The 19,025-nt window shown below is 51.3% G+C and overlaps 1 protein-coding gene across 1 annotated transcript; it reads left to right on the top strand.

Annotated features, from left to right (window-relative positions):
- Nucleotides 1-9,989: 9,989 nt before the first annotated feature.
- Epx (eosinophil peroxidase) lies at nucleotides 9,990-18,879 on the top strand. The gene is made up of 12 exons (XM_036197187.1): nucleotides 9,990-10,182; nucleotides 10,296-10,389; nucleotides 10,556-10,731; nucleotides 10,910-11,027; nucleotides 11,113-11,242; nucleotides 12,599-12,805; nucleotides 13,821-14,139; nucleotides 15,520-15,680; nucleotides 16,009-16,264; nucleotides 16,758-16,928; nucleotides 17,769-18,006; nucleotides 18,666-18,879. Exons 1-12 carry the CDS (start codon nucleotides 10,107-10,109, stop codon nucleotides 18,865-18,867), a joined length of 2,148 nt encoding a protein of 715 aa, XP_036053080.1. The 5' UTR covers nucleotides 9,990-10,106; the 3' UTR covers nucleotides 18,868-18,879.
- The last annotated feature ends 146 nt before the right edge of the window (nucleotides 18,880-19,025 follow it).

Here is a 19,025-nt window from a genome sequence, read left to right as displayed (position 1 = left end):
GATGGATACTAATGTTGATCTAATATAAGTGGCACCATCCCATGTACTGGTTTCCCAAACTGAATAGAAAGGGCAGGGTAGACCAGTAGTCCTCTCTCTTCCTCCCTTCCTCCCTCCCTTCTTCCCTCCCTCCCTCCCTCTCCCTCTCCCTCTTTTCTCTCTCTGCTTCCTGACTGCAGATGAGTATGGCCAGCTATCTCAAGCCTCACCATCATGCTATGATGGGCTACGACTTCCTTAAACCATGAACCATAAGAATAAGCCTTCCTTCTCCTGTGTTATTTTTGATAAACAGCTTCCTCCAGCGATGAGAAAAATAACCAATGTGCCATATGAAAAGTTTCAGTCCCCCAGTAGTGAGTAATGTGGCCGATGAAACAAGTCAGTTCAGGCCAAATTAATAAATCCAGATCTAATCTGAGCAGAGCAAAGCAACTCCAGGTAGCTCTCTGGAAGGCAGGGGAGAGAGCGTCATCGCCGGTACAGTGACCAGGTCTTAAGTAGCCTGTAGGTGTGGTTTTGAGCAACCCTGGAGAGGGCCTGACTCTTGGTGGGCTTTCTTAGGGGCGGGGTCTGGGGGGGGGAGAGAGAGAGAGAGAGAGAGAGAGAGAGAGAGAGAGAGAGGTGGAGCTTCCACCTAAACACCGTATGGGGTCTCCTCTTCCTAATAGGCTCATAAAATGCCACAGATGGTGTGGGTTTGTCTTACCTATCCATTGTGTGTGTGCCCTTGTGACTTTTATCACCAGAAGCAGAGGCTGAATATCTTTTAAATTTTGATTCTATCACAGGACGGTGGTGGCGCATGCCTTTAATCCCAGCACTCGGGAGGCAGAGGCAGGCAGATCTCTGTGAGTTCAAGGCCAGCCTAGTCTCCAAAGCAAGTTCCAGGAAAGGCGCAAACCCTGTCTCAGAAAACCAAACCAAACCAAACCAAAACCAAAACAACAACAACAACAAAAAACGTATATGTAGTCAGCCATGGTGAAGCAAGCCTTTAATCCCAGCTCTTGTGAGGCAAAGGTAGGTGGATCTCTGTGAGTTCAAGGCCAGCTTGGTCTATATAGTGAGTTCTGAGACAGCCAGGGCTATGTAGACCCAGTTTCAAAAAAAAAATTAAGCTCCTGCACATATGCGTGAGCACCATGGTGTGTTGGGACCCATAGTGGTCAGAAGAGGGCACCAGAATTCCTGGAACTGGAATTACAAGTGGTTGTGAGCTGCCCATTGTGGGTGCAGGTACCTGATTTTGGCTTTTCTTAAGAGCTGCAAATGTTCTTAACTGAGGGCCCGCCTGTCCAGCTCTCTGGTTTCTTCTGTGGGTTCTAGGGATCAAACTTGGGTCCTCCTGTTTGAGCAGCAAGCATTTTATCAACTGAGCTATCTCTCCCCATCTCTATGCTGGTTCTTTATTAAACGTGTGTGAGCCCAGGGGAGTCAAGGAAGGATGCGGGCTTCCCTCCCAGGTTCCCACCAACCCCTGTTCCAGGGGCCTTCTGTCCCCACAAGCTGAGCAGCCAGCCCACAGGATCCTTACATCCAGGAGACGGTGCAGGGAAAGCCTCCAGGCCAGCTGCAGAGTTGCTACTGAGCCTTCCACCTCTTGCTGACTTGACTAGCCGTTCAGAGAGGTCAAGTTCTTGCTCAAAGCCACACAGATGGGGTAGGGGTTGGTAGAGTGGGGTAGCCGTGTTGGACTTTCAAACCAATCTCCATAGCCCCAAGTTGCCTCTTTCAGGAGCACATGGTACACAACCCCTGAGGGCAAGGGTGGATCTGCCAAGCCCCAGGCTGAGGTGTCCTCTGTCTTAACCCGACAGTTGGAGCAGAGGAGATAAAGAGATCCAATCAGGCCTGCGGCCAGCAGTTCCACCATGGCGGGTAGACGGTTCTTGTGAAAGTGGTTGCAGAAGTCTGAGGTTTCAGACTGCCCAGAGAAGCTGGGTGGGAAGGTTCTCCCGTGCTGGAGCTTAAGGTGCCAGAGAAGGAAGCTGTCCTCACGGTCTAAGCCTGGATGTTGATCATCAAGGCCTGCTCTGCCACAGCATCCATTGACCCGCAGCTAGTCTGGTCCAGGGAGAATAAAGGCCCCTACCAAAGGTACCGGGTGCTGACGTGTACAGGCACAAATCCATCATCTCCTGGCCCAATAGCCATGGCAGGCAAGGTGACAGCAAACACCTCAGTTCTGTAAATGCTACTCAGGCCTGCCAGGCATGCTTACAAAGGAGGCTGCTGTGAGTGGCCACCTTTTCTGTGTGGCTCTCACAGACCTACAGGGAACCGGAGGAGCCTAATCAATTCATTAGCACATAATGAAGTTTGGAAAGGCGCTATGAGATTAAGAAGCAGAAGGCCTAGGCCTGCTGAGTCATGGCTGGTAGCAGGGTGGGGTGGGGAAAATGATGTGGGGAAGGGATGGATGGGACATGACAAGGTTTCCCTGTGGATGGATCAGCGTCCCCCCACCTCCCCATGGACTCTCAGCGGGAGTCAGCCAGGCTGAGGAGAAGAGCCCTCATAGCCCGTGATGCCGGTCTGGAAGAGGGTAGAATTTGCTAGACGCTGAAAGCCAGTATGTTTAGAAAGCAGAGGAATAGCAGGTTAAGCCTGCAGGTGAGGCCGGAGCCTGACTGTAGGACCCTCCCCCCTGTGTGCCTCTTTGTTTAGGAGCTGCTGGGGGTCAGAAGGAGACCACTGGAGAGACTGGATGCTGACTTCAGCTAGTGGACCAACTTCCTCATGGTCTGTTATTCTCACAGCCTGGGGAGTGGGGGGGAAGACAAGAGAACACAGGCAAGCAGTCAAGGGGCTGGCTGGTCGAGCTCCATGTCAGAGCACTCCAAGAAGCCTTGTCATCTCCAAGAGTAGTCCCCTTTCCCTCTGCCTCCTCTTCCTTCCTCCTCTTTCCTCCTCTTCCTCATCTTTCCCCGCAGTGCTGGGCATGAAATGCAGCCTTGAGTCTCATCCCTGCCCAGAGTGTGATCCTCCTGATAGGTCCTGAGCGGGTGGGCCTCAGCTTTCTGTTTCCGCCATTCCCCTTTCAGAGAAAGGAAAGCTAGCCTGTGAGACTCCCCAGCCTGTGACTCAGGCAGGCCTGGAAGGAAACCCACCCACACCCAGAAGCAGGTTTGGGGCTCCGCTTGCTGAGGGAAGAGCTCATACCAGCCTCAAAGAGAACCAGGCTTCCCAAACACCCAACCTGCAGGATCTCTCTCCTGCTAGACGTAGCATGTAGCCTCGATGCATAGTGGTCTGTTCACCCTCTCTTTTCTCTGGCAGCCCACACTCCTGGATCTGTGACCTAACTGGGCCCTGGAGAATGAAGAGAATTTGAGAAATTCCAGCTAGCTCAGAGAGGGAATGGTTTTTCTTCCCAGGGTGTGGTTAGGGGGTGGGTTAGTGAGAATGTTGCTCACTTCTGAGACTTGGCCCAGCCCTGGGCTGGGTACTGCAAATACACCGTAAAGAACATGTGTGGGATCTCCTCTCCCACCCATCTAGAACATGGACATGGTGACATTATTCCTTCAGGAAAGTTCAATATGTGACATGAGAAACACCATTGTGTGGTGCCCCGTAGATCAATGAGAGGCATCTGGGGTGTATTTGGGGGTGAGCAGGAACGGCCATTGGAAGTTTTCCTGGAGGAAAATAGTAGAATTATTCTGGCAAAGGGGAGTACATAGAACTAGAGGTGTGTGTGTGTGTGTGTGTGTGTGTGTGTGTGTGTGTGTGTGTGTGTGAGGGGGGTGTGGTGGGTGGTGGAGAGGTACGATAGTGGAGGCTAGAGAGATGCTGCAAGCCTGAGGAGGTGTGGAAACATCCGGGGTTCCAGCTGCTCTAGAGACAAAATGTGGGGACTCCTCGGGGTGACCCTTCTCTAGGTCTATGCACTCTAGGACAAGCTGTGAATGGCCCCTTCCCCTCCCCAGGTGCTCAAAGCCCAATGATCCCTTTCTCTCTTTCCCCAGGGACCCACAATATGTGTAGAGGTGCGTTGTGGAGGGACAAGGAAGTCTCCCGTCTTGTCACTCATGACAGAGCAGAGCAAGCTGTTGACCCCTGAACAGAAAATACGAGGCTCTAGGAACTTGCACGGGTGATGGGTCAGACGACTTGTGATCACCCTGCGGCTGCCACTCTTAAGTAATTTCAACAATAAGAAAGAGTCTCCTCCCTGAATACAGTTTGTGTTGCTGTGCGTGCTAAGTAATTGCTGCAAATACTGCTTAACGTTAATAAACCCAGTGAGCTTCAAGTTAGTGGGTTTTTTATTGCTCATAAGTACCACTGTTCATTTAGAAAATCCCCAGTTGCACAATGGCTGCTTCTGCTGTGTATATTTACTTCAAGAGTAAGAACTAAGCTGTGCGTGCTTGGGTTTAAACATTTCATTTGGCTGGGGATGTAGCTCAGTTGAGAGGATGCTTGAACTCGTCATGCACAAGGCCCTGGGTTCAATCCCTGGCACCACATGAACTGGGTGTGGTGGTATATGCCAGTAATCCCAGCTCTGTGTAGGAGTAGTTAGGAGGAGCTGAAGTCCAAGGTCATCTTTGGCTACATAGCAAGTTCAAGGCTACACGAAGCCCTGTTTCAAACTAGACAAACAATGGTTGTTATAAATGATGATAAGGCAGCACTCATAAAGTTAAGGAGATAGAATGTGATTTCCTTTTAATTCTCTTGTTCTACATGAAGACTAGCATTCTAATTAATATTTAAGTTTAAAACAGTATGTAAAAACTGTATCTTTTTGGGGGAGGTTTAGAGACAGAGTTTCTCTGTGTAACACAGCCTTGGCTGTCCTGGAACTCACTCTGTAGACCAGGCTGGCCTCAAACTCAGAGATCTGCCTGCCTTTGCCTCCCCAGTGCTGTGATTAAAGGCATGCGCCACTACCACCTGGTTGAAAACTGTATTTTTAAAAAGATTTATTTTTATTAATTTTAATTTCTTGTACATATACATGCCTGCGTGTGGGTATGTGGATATGAGTGCAGGTGCCCTTGGAATCCAGAAGAGGGCATTGGGTCTGGAGCTGGAGTTACAGGCAATTCTGAGCTGTGGAATGCGGGTGCTGGGAACTGAACTCAGGTCCCCTGAAGAGCAGTACATACCATAACCCCTGAGCCATCTCTCCGGCCCTGCAAACTGTATCATTAAGTACAATTTACTTCACACCTGAATATTTCACTAGTTTATTTATATCTCCAAGCTTGAGCTGCTCTTTCTCTGAAAACTCTTACCTGTTTCTGAGATAGTCCTGTGGAGCTCACGTTGATCTTGGACTTCCTCAGTCTCCTGTGTGCCGGGGTGACAGGTGTGTGCTGGGGCTTCAGGTGTGTGCAGGGGTGACTGACAGGTGTGTGCTGGGGTGACTGACAGGTGTGTGCTGGGGTGACAGGTGTGTGCTGGGGTGACAGGTGTGTGCTGGGGTGACAGGTGTGTGCCACCACACCTGGTATAATAATTGCTGACTTTAAATCTAAAGAGCAAATTGAGAAAATGTACCGATGTATTGAATACTAAACCTGCTATGGTAAGCCAGGAGTGGTGGCACACATCTGTAATGTCAGGATTTGGGAGGTGGAGGCAGGAGTTATAAGCCAGTCTAGGCTATATTAGAGTTTGTCCCAAACACCATAACCAACAACAACAAAATTCAACTATATGTTGATATTTCCTCTTAATTTAAGACACACTACTTTAATTAAAAAATACATTAATCCATGATGTTTTTCCTATTATATAGCTAGTATGTTTGTATGTATGTATGCATGTGTTTGTTTATTTATTTCCAGGCAGAGTCCATGCATTTCAGACTGACCTCAAACTCCCTGTGATGCTGAGGCTGACCTTGGACTCCAGATGCTCCTGCCAAAAACCAACCAACCAAACAAACAAACAAATGCCAGGCAGTGGTGGTGTACACCTTTAATCCCAGCACTCAGGAGGCAGAGCCAGGCTGTGAGTTCCAGGCCAGCCTGGTCTACGGAGCAAGAGCCAGGACAGGCTCCAAAACTATACAGAGAAACCCTGTCTTGGGAAAACAAAACAAAACAAAACAAAACAAAACAAAACAAAACAAACAGATGCTCCTGCCTCCACCTTCTAAGTGCTGAGATTACGGGCGTGTGCCACCACACATCTAGCTAGTGTGTGTATGTATGTATATGTATATATGTGTGTATATTTATATAGGTGTGTGTATGTGTATGTATATGTATATAGGTATGTATGTGTGTGTATATATAGGTGTATATGTGTGTATATATAGCTGTGTATATAAATGTATGTGTATATGTATATACATATATATGTTTTACTGGCATAATTGTACACACAAAGATCAATGAAAGAAAACTTCCACATATTTCTGGCCATTATAATTTGTTTTATTTAATGAGCATCACTCAAATTATTTTAATAGGTAGAGGAAGATACTGAAGGAGGTCTTAGTGTCTGATATACTTAGTTGCCATTGGACAAAACTTGGCTACAAGGAAAATTAAAAAAAAAAAACCCAGTGAGGTCCCATGAGAAAAAGTCCATGGGGGAAGGCATGGGAACCCATGGCCCTTGCCTACACTCCCTTCTGGTCCTACCCTCTTTTGGTCCCTTCTGATTATTTTGACTACAGAAAAAAGTCAAGGTCAGAGCAGATCACCATGAGCACGTGAGGACCCTGTCTGTCCCTCAGACCTGAGTCTTAGTGAAGGCCACAGTGGTTACCTAGGCTGGAGCATCTCATTGAGGGCTCCCTTCATCACTGTCCCATCCGGTCCAGAGAACGAGGGGCCGACACCCTCACTTTGGAGGCCTCCCTTTTAGAGATCCAGCCCTGAAGGATCTGAGGAGCTTTTGTATTCAATCTCCCACCAGGTTGAAGTCAACGGCTGCCTGAGGGGCAGTGGGTGAGAATTTAATAAAAGATAACAAGGTGCTGTGGCCTCGTTGAGAGACCCCCAAGCAAGACCACCACAGAGCCAATATCAGACGCAAAACACACAGGGGCTTATTAATCACAAGCAAACCCAGGCTTGGTCCGTGTTCAACACTTGACACAGGGTGGAGGAGGACGGCCCTGAGCTCTCAGGGTGAGGGGTTTTTAAAGGGAAAAACTGCAAGCACGGTGGTACAAGCCTTGGCATCCTATGATTGGGTGGGGGTGTGTAACCTTGGAATTTACTGGTTGGGGGCTACAGTTATCATTTTGGGGCAGGCCTGGATAAGTCCCAGGCTTTGTCCTTGAGCTGCCACGGGGGCTGGCTGGCCTCACACGTTCACATTGACCCCTGCACACAGCTCTAAGTTGGTGAGGGGTCCTAGACAGTAAACAATTGGCTGAACCCTGAGTGGTCAGAGTACATGCAGAAAGGGAGCTACTGCAAGGACTGTGTCTTTTGTTCATGGCCCTCCCAGAATCTTCTCAAGTCTCAGGAAACTGAAATTGAGGCCTCATCTCTGAGAGAAGACTGAGCAGCCTGTTATGGCGTCTGCTTGGTCCTTTCAAAGGCTTCTTCAATGCACTGCTGTGCTAAACACGATGGTAACGTGCCATGTGTGTTCCCTGACAGCTCTCCCAGTCAGCTGTGGAAAACTCCCGCTTCAGGAGAAGGTCACCTTTGGGCGGCACCTTGCCTACAGGACAATGGGATTATACCAGTAGTTTTGGGGCGCTTCTTTGACATGCCCTAAGTGGGCTTCTTGGTGCTGAATGAGGGATTTAGACCCCAGCTTGACTTGGAAGGAATCAAATATGGCCTCCTGGAGGGAGCTGGGTAAAAAAAGGTGGGGTGGGGTTGAAAGTAGTCAAAGGGATTATAAATAGAAGGATTATAAACAGAAGCTGGGGCCTAAGGACAGGGTCCCCTGGGAGGATGGCTGAATGTAAGTTGAAGGGAGCACTTAGCTCCAGGGGTTAGGGAAGCCACGTGACAGGCCATGCTTCCCCTCCAGTGTCCTGCATGAACTTTCACCTGCCAATCCAGACCCAAGGACCAGCTTTAGCAATGCCTCCAGAACTTGTCTCCCATGGTCAAACCTGTAAGGTCCCTTGTGGGGGGGTCCCTGCTTATCTATTACCTCATCATTAAACTAAGCACTCAATAAGCTCAAATCCTTATATGTCCAAATATCACTGGGCGGTGGTGGAGCACGCCTTTAATCCCAGCACTGGGGAGGCAGAGGCAGGTGGATCTCTAATGAGTTCGAGGCCAGCCTGGACTACAGACTGAGTTCCAGGAAAGGTGCAAAGCTACACAGAGAAACCCTGTCTTGAAAAACAGGAGAAAAAAAAAAAGGTAGCCAAATATCACCAATGTAGCAGCTAGGGCTGGGTCTAGGGCTCAGGGCTCTGTCCCTAGCTCATTCCCCAAGCTTACCACTGCAACCCATGGCTATGGCCACTCTCGCCCAACTGCCTGCTGCTAAAGACCTAGCTGCTCCTGTGGGGTAAAGCAGAGCACTGTGGCAACCTGGCATACTCGGTTCCAGCCTGGGGCATCTTGAGGGGAAGGGAAGAAGGGAAGCTGTGTACATTATAGTTTAAAGTCTCTTGGGATCACTGCTCTGGCTCGCAAGTTTGGAAACTGAGGTCTATGTCAACAGGGCACCGAGTGGACCTTCATCCTTCCCTGTAACGTTTTATCCCTGGGCACACAGGTCAAGTGTTGAAGGCGGGAGATAAGATAGGGGAGGCCCCGTTAGCTGGAGCTTGTGAAAGGGGTTGCCAAAGCAAAGTGGTTGGTTCAGGAGCAACTGTCGAGGCCAGTTGGCAGCAGAGGGAGCATTGCTGTAGAAGGGAGGGGCAGGGGAAGGCACTGTGCAGGTTGAGGTAGGGGCAGGGGTTGAAGAGCCTGGGAAGAGTCTCGTGAGGTCTAGAAGGTACAGGGTCTGTACTGACTAGGGGATGGACATGGCCTCCTGAAGGGACCAGGATAGGTTGGTTGTGGGCACAGTGGCTTTGGGGCCTCGTCCAGAGACAACCATCAGCTGTCCAGGCACATGGGGATGGGGTCACCAGGCTCCTCCCAGAGAAGGGCCTGTCAGGAGGAAAGGCTTGGAGGTGTGAAGGGGCTGGGGCTGAGGGACTGAGTTGAGTTTTGCACTGAGGACGAAGGAATGGGAGCCCACCCGAGATCTCCCTGCCAGTGGGGGAGCTGGATTGAGACCCAGGTCCGTCTGGCCTAGTGCAGCGAGCCCTGTTAGTCCAGCCCACAGTAGCACACACTAAACCCACCATGGCTATGCGTGAAGAAAAGATCAGGGATCTCCCAGAGCCGTAGTGGGCCTTGCTTGAGCTCTGTGCAGGATGCATCCAGAGTTTTGAGTTTTACCTGGGACACCTCTGGTAGAAATATTTCTCTGGCAGCTTGGAGAGAGCTGATAGCGCTAGACAGGTAAGGGGGTGGAGGGAGAGAGAGAACTGAATCATTGACCATTCATTCACTCTACAAATATTTAACCAACACCTACTGGATGAAGCCTTGTGTTGAGTATGGGGGATATCACCGAAAGTCCAGATCCCATTTCTGTCCTGATGAGGGAAGAAAGGAGCCTTTCCAAACATCCTCCCAACTCCTATTTTAGGGGTGTAGAAATGAGGAGTGACTTCCCCAGGCCACAATTAGTGATGGGGCCAAGCCCTGTGTTCTTGTCAGGACCTTGGCTATCCATTATTCACTGGGCACCATCGAAAACCCCAGCGCTGCTTGGATTGTGGGAGAAGTGCATCCATGGACCCAAGAGTAGAGGTGGGTGTGGAACAAGGGGTAGGTAGGTGGTGAGGGGAACTAAGAGGGATGGACGATGTCCTCATGCTGGTGAGGAATAAAGCAGGTGGAGAGGTCAATCACACAGCTCCCCTGAAAACCAGAGCCAGGTTCCGGAGCTCCGCCTCAGGGGCTGGGCTTCTGAAGGCCAAGGCCTGCCCCCTCTACCCCAGGATGGTATATAAAGTCTCCTCGCTCCTTCCAGAGAAGACTGAGCAGAAAAAAATAAAATCTCTGGTCCTCGGGGGGAGAAAGGAGTGGGAGACTCACTGGGGAGTCTGTAGTATCCTTTACCTGCTCAGCTGGAGCAGGGATTCTGCTTGCGTGATGCAGCTGCTGCTGGCCCTGGTAGGGGCCCTAGCCACATTCATCCTTACCCAACCCTCTGAGGGCACCGCCCCAGGTAAGAGCGCCTTGGACACCAAGGCAGAAGATTGGTATGGAGGGAAAAGCACTGAGCTCTGGGGAGTCTGTGGCTCCCTTGAACACTGAGTCCCCATCCATGCCTTTGACCAGCTTCCCCCAGTCACGTGGAGGATTCAGTCCTTCGAGGCTGCGTAGCAGAGGCCAAGATGCTGGTGGATACTGCCTATAACTGGACACAGAAGAGGTGGGCTTGGGACTGGGGCTGTCCCAGCCTGGGAGGCTCAGTGAGGGAGGACGGGCTCTTGGCCAAGTCATCTTCTCCAACCTGAACCCCTGCTGGGTGGGCCGAGGCTCTCTCTGCTGGTAGCCTGAGCCTTCCTCCAGCTTCCTCTTCCTCCTCCCTGAGACAGCATCAAGCAGCGCCTTCGCAGCGGCTCGGCCAGCCCCATGGACCTCCTGGCCTACTTCAAGCAGCCAGTCGCAGCCACCAGAAGAGTTGTTCAGGCTGCTGATTATATGCACGTGGCCTTAGGGCTTCTAGAAGAGAAGCTTCAGGCACAGGGAGCCAGACCCTTCAATGTCACTGGTACTGTGTTTCCCATGGAGTCCCCAAGGCCTGCCCTAGCCTGGGAGTAGAAGAAAGCCAGATGTGGGAGGTGGGATGGAAGGCCTAGGCGATGTTAGAGATGACAAGGGGATGGAACTGACCAGCCCAGGAAAGAGCTAGGACTCTGGACTCTGACCCCTGTCCCCCTCCTCCCCAGATGTGCTCACAGAACCACAGTTGCGCCTGCTGTCCCAGGCCAGTGGCTGTGCTGTTCAGGACCAGGTCGAGAAGTGTAGCAACAAATACCGTACCATCACAGGGAGATGTAACAACAAGTGGGTGTCGGGGGGCCTGCCTTTGCTTTCCACTCTCTCCCTCAGGCCCTGCACCCCACTGACACCTACCCCTTCACTACCGCAGGAAGAGGCCCTGGTTGGGAGCCTCCAACCAAGCCCTGGCCCGCTGGCTGCCCGCTGAGTATGAAGATCACAGGTCACTCCCCTTCGGCTGGACCCCCAGCAAGAGGCGCAATGGCTTCTTCCTTCCTCTTGTGAGTTGGAGTGGAGGGTCTGGAAAATGCTTGATCTCTTGCCAATGCAGAGGGGGAAATGCAGCCCTGAGTTGTCAGGCATGTAGGGCTTGGGGCTGGGCTATCCACTGACCTGGGGCTGGGCTGTCCACTGACCTGCTGAGTGACTTTGGGGAGCGAACACCACTTACTTTCTGAGTCTCAATTTCTTCGCCTGAAAATAGAAAAATCTAAGCTTGTGTGGGTGGAAATGGAGTCCTTGGCATAAATAGATGTATAGACCATGATCTATGGTACCTGTGCAACCTATTATGGGATGGAGTTGTTTTGTTGTTTGTATGATTGAAGCATCCCTTTCTGTGTGTGTGTGTGTGTGTGTGTGTGTGTGTGTGTGTGTGTGTGTGTATATATATATGGTCGGGGGCAAGGTCTCCCACCCAGCCTGAAGCTTGCTGTTACATGTAAGGTGATTGGCCAATGAGCCACTGGGATTGGCCTGTCTTGGCCCTCAATGTATGGGCTACAGGCCCATGTAGTCATGCTTGGCTTCTGTAGGTTCTGGAATTTGAAGTCAGGTCATAGCAAGCATTCTTACCCATTAAGTTATCTCCCAGAGCCTTTGTTTTACTTTTTGAGACAAGGTCTTACACTATAGTCTGTTCTGGCCTGAACTTAGGATATAACCCAGGCCAGTCTCAAACTCACAGCAATCCCAACACCTCTGCTGCCTAGGGCTGGGATTATAGGTGTGAGACTCCATGTTCAGGTCAAAGTATCTTCCTAAATATAAAGTTCTATGCGTTTGTGAATCTATGATCTGCAATTTTACATTTGCCAACTTTCTATTGTTATATTAATATAACAATTTCCTACCTGTCTTAATATTGATATATTAAATTTTCTTCAATTGATTCATCTGTCTATCGAGCTCTCTATTATCTATCGCCTTAGTCTTCTTGTATCTGAAGACCATCAGTTCTCTAACCTAGCTGTCTACACACCAACCTCATCTTTCTGGGAGGGCAAGGTGAGGCTGGCCTGAGGTCTGGACCAACTCCCTCTCATCTGTTGAGATAGGATCTTTCTGTGTAGCTCAGATTGGTGTGTAACTCACTGAACTAACAATCCTCCTGCCTCAGCCTCACAAATCCTGGGATTATAGGCATGCACCACCGGAAGCCTCAGGCCAAGCGCTAGACTGTCCTGGGAATGACAACCACCACCAGAGGGGGCTGCATCTCTAAGACCAGGAGAGGAACGGGTGGATGGAAAACAGTGGCCCTGGCAGGAGATTGGCACTCCCTGAGTCCTGGCTTGGTCCCCACACCTGGCCCAGATCATGAGCCTGGACTCAGGCTGACTCTACTTCCCCACCAGGTCCGGGCTGTCTCCAATCAGATCGTGCGCTTCCCCAGCAGGAAGCTGACCTCAGATCGGGGCCGGTCCCTCATGTTCATGCAGTGGGGCCAGTTCATCGACCATGATTTGGACTTCTCCCCAGAGTCCCCAGCCAGAGTGGCCTTCACCGCAGGTGTGGACTGTGAAAAGACCTGTGCCCAGCTGCCTCCCTGCTTCCCCATCAAGGTACCCTCAGTCAACCTTCTAGGTCCCGGACAGAGGGATATGGGGGAATTTGAGAGAAATAAGCCCCATCCAGACATCAGGAAACACAGATGCCCCCCGCTGTGTGTATTGGATGGGTTGGGGATGGCTGGGCTCTATTGGAGTTTCATGGAGGAGACATATTAGAGACAGGCCTTGACCCACGGTTCTGACTCCAGCAGAGAAGGCCTCTGGGCCCTACAGTTCTTGCAAAGCCTGGGGTTGGGCTGTGAACAGGGTCCTCCTCCAGGCTGGGAGGCAAGGATAGTGGAGGACACTAGGTAAGAAAACAGAGAATTCGGGGAGCAGAATCTCCTCTGGGAAGGGACACACACACAATCACAATCTCAATCTCTCTCTCTTTCTCTCTCTCTCTCTCTGACACACACACACACACACACACACACACACACACACACAAACACACTACCCCCCTTTCTCTCTCCTCTCTCTCTTGGTCTCTGTCTCTGTCTGTCTCTCTCTGTCTCTGTCTCTGTCTCTCTCTCTCTCTCACACACACACAAAACCTACAAGTTTGCTTGCTTGCAGTAGGTAAGGAGGAGGCACTCAGAGGGGGCTGTGTGTCAGCAAACCCTTTCCTCCAGCCTTGATACAGGGGCACACCCTCAGTGGAGCCTTCTAGATCTTCATAGCACAACGTTAGCATTTGGCATGTATAGCAAGTGCAGCAGATGCTGCCTCCCATGAGCATTGCTTAACTGCACGTGTAACAACTTGTCTTTCAGAGGCAATCTCTCCTCCAGGTAGCTGAAGCTCTTCATCATTTCAAAAGCTTCATCCAGGGTGGGGGGTTTCATCTCAGGCGTAGAGCATTTGCCTAGCAGGCACAAAGCCCCAGGTTTGAGTCGGGGTGAGTCCTGGAGGGCTTCCTGAACTAGAGAAGTTTTGAGCAATGTCAAAAATGAATGGGGGGTACCCCAGATTAGTGAGCCTGATATAGAGAAGTCCCAGAGTCACAGAGTGCTCTTCACTCTAGATACCGCCCAATGACCCCCGCATCAAGAACCAGCGTGACTGCATTCCTTTCTTCCGCTCTGCACCTGCATGCCCCCAAAACAAGAACAAAGTCCGCAACCAGATCAACGCACTTACATCCTTCGTGGATGCCAGCATGGTGTACGGCAGTGAGGTCTCCCTTGCCCTGAGGCTCCGCAACCGGACCAACTACTGGGGACTGCTGGCCACCAACCAGCGTTTCCAGGACAATGGTCGAGCCCTAATGCCCTTCGACAACCTACATGAAGACCCTTGTCTCCTCACCAACCGCTCTGTGCGCATCCCCTGCTTCCTGGCAGGTCAGTCTACCAGGGAGTTAGAGTCTTCTTAAGGATGAAAGGGGTGTGGTGAGGAAACACTGTTTGGGAGTTCAGGGGATCCTCAGTATGGGGGCACACCATCAGTGCAGATCTGTGCAGTCATTGGGAAAGCAGGCAAGTGGGAATGGGTCCCTTTGCCTATCCCCTGGGTGTGGTCTTTGGTGTCTCCGGTGATGAGCAGCTCACCACCTGAATGGCAGGCACTCCAGCCAACTATAGGAAGTGTCCCTTTTATTTTGATTCAGTGTCTGCCCATTGCTTTTAGTCATGCTACTGGGGCCTAAGAGAAGGAAGAGGCTGACTCCTTCCCCCTGCGACAGAAAGGGACCATCTCTTCAGTTACCTGAAAATAACTGTTACCTGTACCCCAGGTTTTTCTTCTTTAGGCTGTTTTCTTATCCTGTGCCTCCCTTCTTGCTACATCGTCATGTGTTTATGTGGTGCCTTCCTCCAGATGTGTACTTTGCATTCTGTTCATAGTCCTCAGCCCCGCCTTCCTGAGTGGTTTATGATAATGCCAGTAATCACTTCTGGGTATTTAAGATGTCCAGATGGGCCATCCCTGAACCTCACAGCAGCCCCAAAAGGCAGGAAGTATTCTCTTCAACTTAAAGATGGAAAGCTGAGACCCAGGAAAGATGCCCGTGTTCGAGACAGCAGCGTTCTGAGGGCAGAGCATGTATTGGGACAGCGTGTAGCTCCCAGACCTCTGTACACTCTGCCCCACTGTTTAACTAAAACTCATTCTGTAAGGATTGTACAACTATATATTCTGGGGGAGCAGCGTGTACCTTCATCAGAGCTCTCCAGGAGCTCAGATCTTCTGCGGGAGGGCTGGGTGAGAAGCCAGTGGGTGGCTGAACTCCTTGTCCTGCCCTGCCTATGGGGAAGGTCTGGGTACAAAAATGAGCCCTGCCCAATGTGCCTGCCTCCCTGTTTTCTGGGAAGGGCAGCATGACATAAAATTCAAATGTGGAAACAGGTAGCATCCTTAGTGGAGAAATAGATGCAGACAGGTGGCATGCAGTCCGGAGGTCAAGGCTCCCAGGGTCGTCTCCCACCATGTGTGGTCAGGGCTGTGGGTCTGGTCTTCTTGTAGAAGAGAATCACCAGGCAAGGAGCCCAGCACCTGCTCTATGTATCTCCCATAGTCCTAACCTGGTCCAGCCACTTAGGGAGCCAGGAGCTCACTGTGCTCTCTGTCTTGGGGAGGACGGTGTTGGTCAGGAAGGAGCCGCATGGTACAGTTGAAATGGAACCCCTGCTGCACCGAAGTTCGCCTCGCCTGGTCTCTGGGTCCCACATCTGTTTGCCCTCACTGAAAGCCTCTCTGATAATCCTGAACTTGGCGTTTTCAAGGTGACACCCGGTCAAGTGAAACCCCCAAACTGGCGGCCTTGCACACCCTCTTTGTGAGAGAACACAACCGGCTAGCCACTGAGCTGAGGCGCCTGAATCCCCATTGGAGTGGAGACAAGCTGTACAACGAGGCCCGAAAGATCGTGGGTGCCATGGTCCAGGTAGGGAGCCCAGGGGCCACCACTCTCAGGGAGTGGCTCCCAACCTTCCTGAACATGGCTTGGAGGCTGTACCTCAAGGCTGCTGGGTCTGATTGCTTGGGGCGCATCTCCGTCTCTGGTTCTGCTATCAACGGTAACCCTGTCTGTGGTATTCTCTTTGGGTTCCAATATCTCATCCTCCAATGGGAGATTGGCGTTGCCCTACTCCACACAATGGCAGTGGTCACTGCTGTACCCGAGAAGCCCTTTGAAAAGCAGGAGTCAGTGCAGAGGAAAGGCGGGGCTGTGGGCTGCTGAGACAACACCCCTTCCACATCGTGTCTTCCAGATCATCACCTACCGAGACTTTCTACCTCTGGTTCTGGGCAAGGCCCGCATCAGAAGAACCCTGGGTCCCTACAGAGGGTATTGCTCCAACGTGGACCCACGTGTAGCCAATGTTTTCACCCTAGCCTTCCGCTTTGGCCACACCATGCTGCAGCCCTTCATGTTCCGCCTGGACAGCCAGTACCGGGCCTCCAGACGCAATGCCCATGTTCCACTTAGCTCTGCGTTCTTTGCCAGCTGGCGTATTGTACATGAAGGTGATTGGGTTTCCCAAAGGCACAGGGCGTGAGGGTCCAAATAGCCCTTCCTCAGGTGGGCTGCTGAATGCTGGCTGGGCCTCTGCAATGCCTCCCCAGGACAGCAGAAAGAAGGCTCTCATGTCCTCCTTTCTCACTCACTGAGAATTAAACCCAGGGCCTTGTGCATGCTAGGAATGTGCTCTATCATTAAACCATATCCCTGCCCCTTTTACTTTTTTATATAAGGGCTTTATTAAAAGTAGCCGAGGCTGGCCTTGAACTTGTGACTCTCCTGCCTTAGCCTCCTGAATAGCTAAGATTACCATCATTTCTATATCATCCATATCACCAGGCCTGATGGGGGGGCACTTCTAATGGGGGGCAGATTGACATCAGAGCGGTATATCACGGACCTGTAAGGACCCCCCCCCTGCAAGCTTGGCATCATGATATGACCGCAGGAGCTTCTGAGAGGTTGGTCAAATCAGCACCTCTCATTCCCCTCGACCAGGTGGCATCGACCCTATCCTCCGAGGTCTCATGGCTACCCCAGCTAAGCTAAACCGGCAAGATTCCATGGTGGTAGATGAACTCCGGGACAAGCTGTTTCGGCAAGTGAGAAGGATCGGGCTGGACCTGGCGGCCCTGAACATGCAGCGCAGCCGGGACCATGGGCTTCCAGGTGATGGGGGCACCTCAGACAAGGGTGTCTTGGGGGCTCTTCCCTTCTGACAGGAACAAGATGAGCAGTAGTGCAGAGCAGGCAAGGTTGATGCCCCCCACAAGCCCTTGTTTGCTAACTCCCTGGGTCGTCCCCACCTGCTCTAGGGCTCCAGCTTTAGGGTTAGCTCAGGATTAGGTCAGTGGACTAGGAGGTGAAGGGAGAAGGGAAGAACTTTTTGAGCAGAGGAAAGCAACAGACTTAAAGGACGTGGGTGACCTGTCCCTTCCCCACCACACTAGTCACTCGGAGAAGGAAGTTATCAAATTCTAGGGCCAAAGAAACTGCAGGGTCCTTTGACCTGAGGGGTGAAAGTCAAGGAGCCTGAGAGATGGGGACAGACAGAATAAGATTAAGACCTCCTGTGGCTGTCCGGTGAGGACCCAGAAACCACCACAGGAGCGAAGAGAGCAGACTCTTCCGTTGACTTCATTTCCTAGTTCCAATGACCTCTAGCGGAGTTCAAAGCAGGCAGTACAGTTCCAGATGTGATGGGACTGGGGAAGGGACTAGAGGAGACTGCAAAAGCCAGTGTCAGGGTAAAATGTCTGAAATGGCCTGTAGGGAACAGCTGTTTGTAGGGAACAGCTGTTACCTGTGGCAGTTTGAGAGGCTAGCTGTGCCGGTCTTCCGGCAGGGGGCGCCCGCGGCTAGAGAGGGCGGTGATCTGGGGCTGACCTGCAGGGATCTTCTGGTCCATTCAGTAGTGACCCCAGAATATGCTCTGGAGGATTTGTGGGGAGCGGCAGAAGCTAACAGGAAACTGACATAACTGCTTCCCGGCTCTCCTGTCTCCTGCAGGGTACAACGCCTGGCGGCGCTTCTGCGGGCTTTCCCAGCCCCGAAACTTGGCCCAGCTCAGCCGGGTGCTAAAGAATCAGGCTTTGGCAAGGAAGTTCCTGAGACTGTACGGGACACCCGACAACATTGATATCTGGATGGGGGCCATTGCAGAGCCTCTTCTGCCCGGGGCCCGAGTAGGGCCTCTCCTGGCTTGTCTTTTTGAGAACCAGTTCAGAAAAGCCAGAGATGGAGACAGGTAAGTGACCCCCAGCTGAACAAGGGAGAAAGCACCTTTGAAAGCTTCATTTCTCGGGGCTGGAGAGATGGCTCAGTGGTTAAGAGCACCAGCTGCTCTTCCAAGGGACCCTGGCTCAATTCCCAGCACCCACATGGCAGCTCACACCTGTCTGTAGTTCCAGTTTCAGAGCATCCAACAACCTTACATAGACATGCAGGCAGAACACCAATGCACATGAAATAAAAGTAAATCATTAAAAAAATTAAAAAAAAAAAAGCTTCATTTCTCACAAGATCACAGGTCCTGAGACCAGGGGGCTTCCCTATGGAAAGCAGGTCTCAGGAAAAGAAGGAGGCAAGGCTGACCCAGCCTGAGCTGGAGCCTCCTAAGGCCCGAAGAACCTAGACTAGCCAGCTCACTGTTCTGGGATAGCAGATTCCAGAAGGCATGGGCAAAGAACTAAATCTGGACCCGACTCCTTATTTGGATGTGGCGTATGCTTGGGTTTGAATCCTTCCCTGGCCACCTAGACTGCGGATCTACTTACTTCTGGGCAGTTCACTGGGCAGAAACTGGCAGAACTGTGTGAAAGGAAAGAAACAGAATGTGCCAGGCACATGAAAGGTGCTCACTGCACAGCGACTCCCCAACTTTCTCACGCATCTCTTGACCTACAGATTCTGGTGGCAGAAATGGGGAGTTTTCACCAAAAGACAGCGTAAAGCCCTGAGTCGGATCTCTTTATCTCGGATTATATGTGACAATACCGGTATCACCACTGTTTCGAAGAACATCTTTGGGGCTAACATCTACCCAAGGGGTTTTGTGAGCTGTAGACGTATTCCCAAGCTGAACCTGTCAGCCTGGCGTGGCAAATGAGGCTTCAGCAGGTAAGGGGAGGTCTGGAATGGGTCAGGCCTCCCTCGTATCTCTCCCTGGTATAAGACATCATCCGCTAAGCAGAGACATTAGAATTTGTCACTAGGAACATCTTTCCTAATGGTTTCCAAGAATGCGAGCTTCTGGGCCAATAGTCA

The sequence above is a fragment of the Onychomys torridus genome, chromosome 8 (assembly GCF_903995425.1).
Source record: "Onychomys torridus chromosome 8, mOncTor1.1, whole genome shotgun sequence".
In the NCBI taxonomy this organism is placed as follows: domain Eukaryota; kingdom Metazoa; phylum Chordata; class Mammalia; order Rodentia; family Cricetidae; genus Onychomys; species Onychomys torridus.
The sequence above is the reverse complement of the archived record's forward strand: the minus strand, read 5'-3'. Positions and strand labels throughout refer to the sequence as shown.

Excerpts from the sequence above, each read along its gene's own strand:
- Epx (XM_036197187.1), top strand. The coding sequence starts at position 10,107 with ATGCAGCTGCTGCTGGCCCTGGTAGGGGCCCTAGCCACATTCATCCTT. Across the intron at positions 10,183-10,295 it reads CTCTGAGGGCACCGCCCCAG|CTTCCCCCAGTCACGTGGAG; the intron begins GTAAGAGCGCCT and ends GCCTTTGACCAG. Across the intron at positions 10,390-10,555 it reads TATAACTGGACACAGAAGAG|CATCAAGCAGCGCCTTCGCA; the intron begins GTGGGCTTGGGA and ends TCCCTGAGACAG.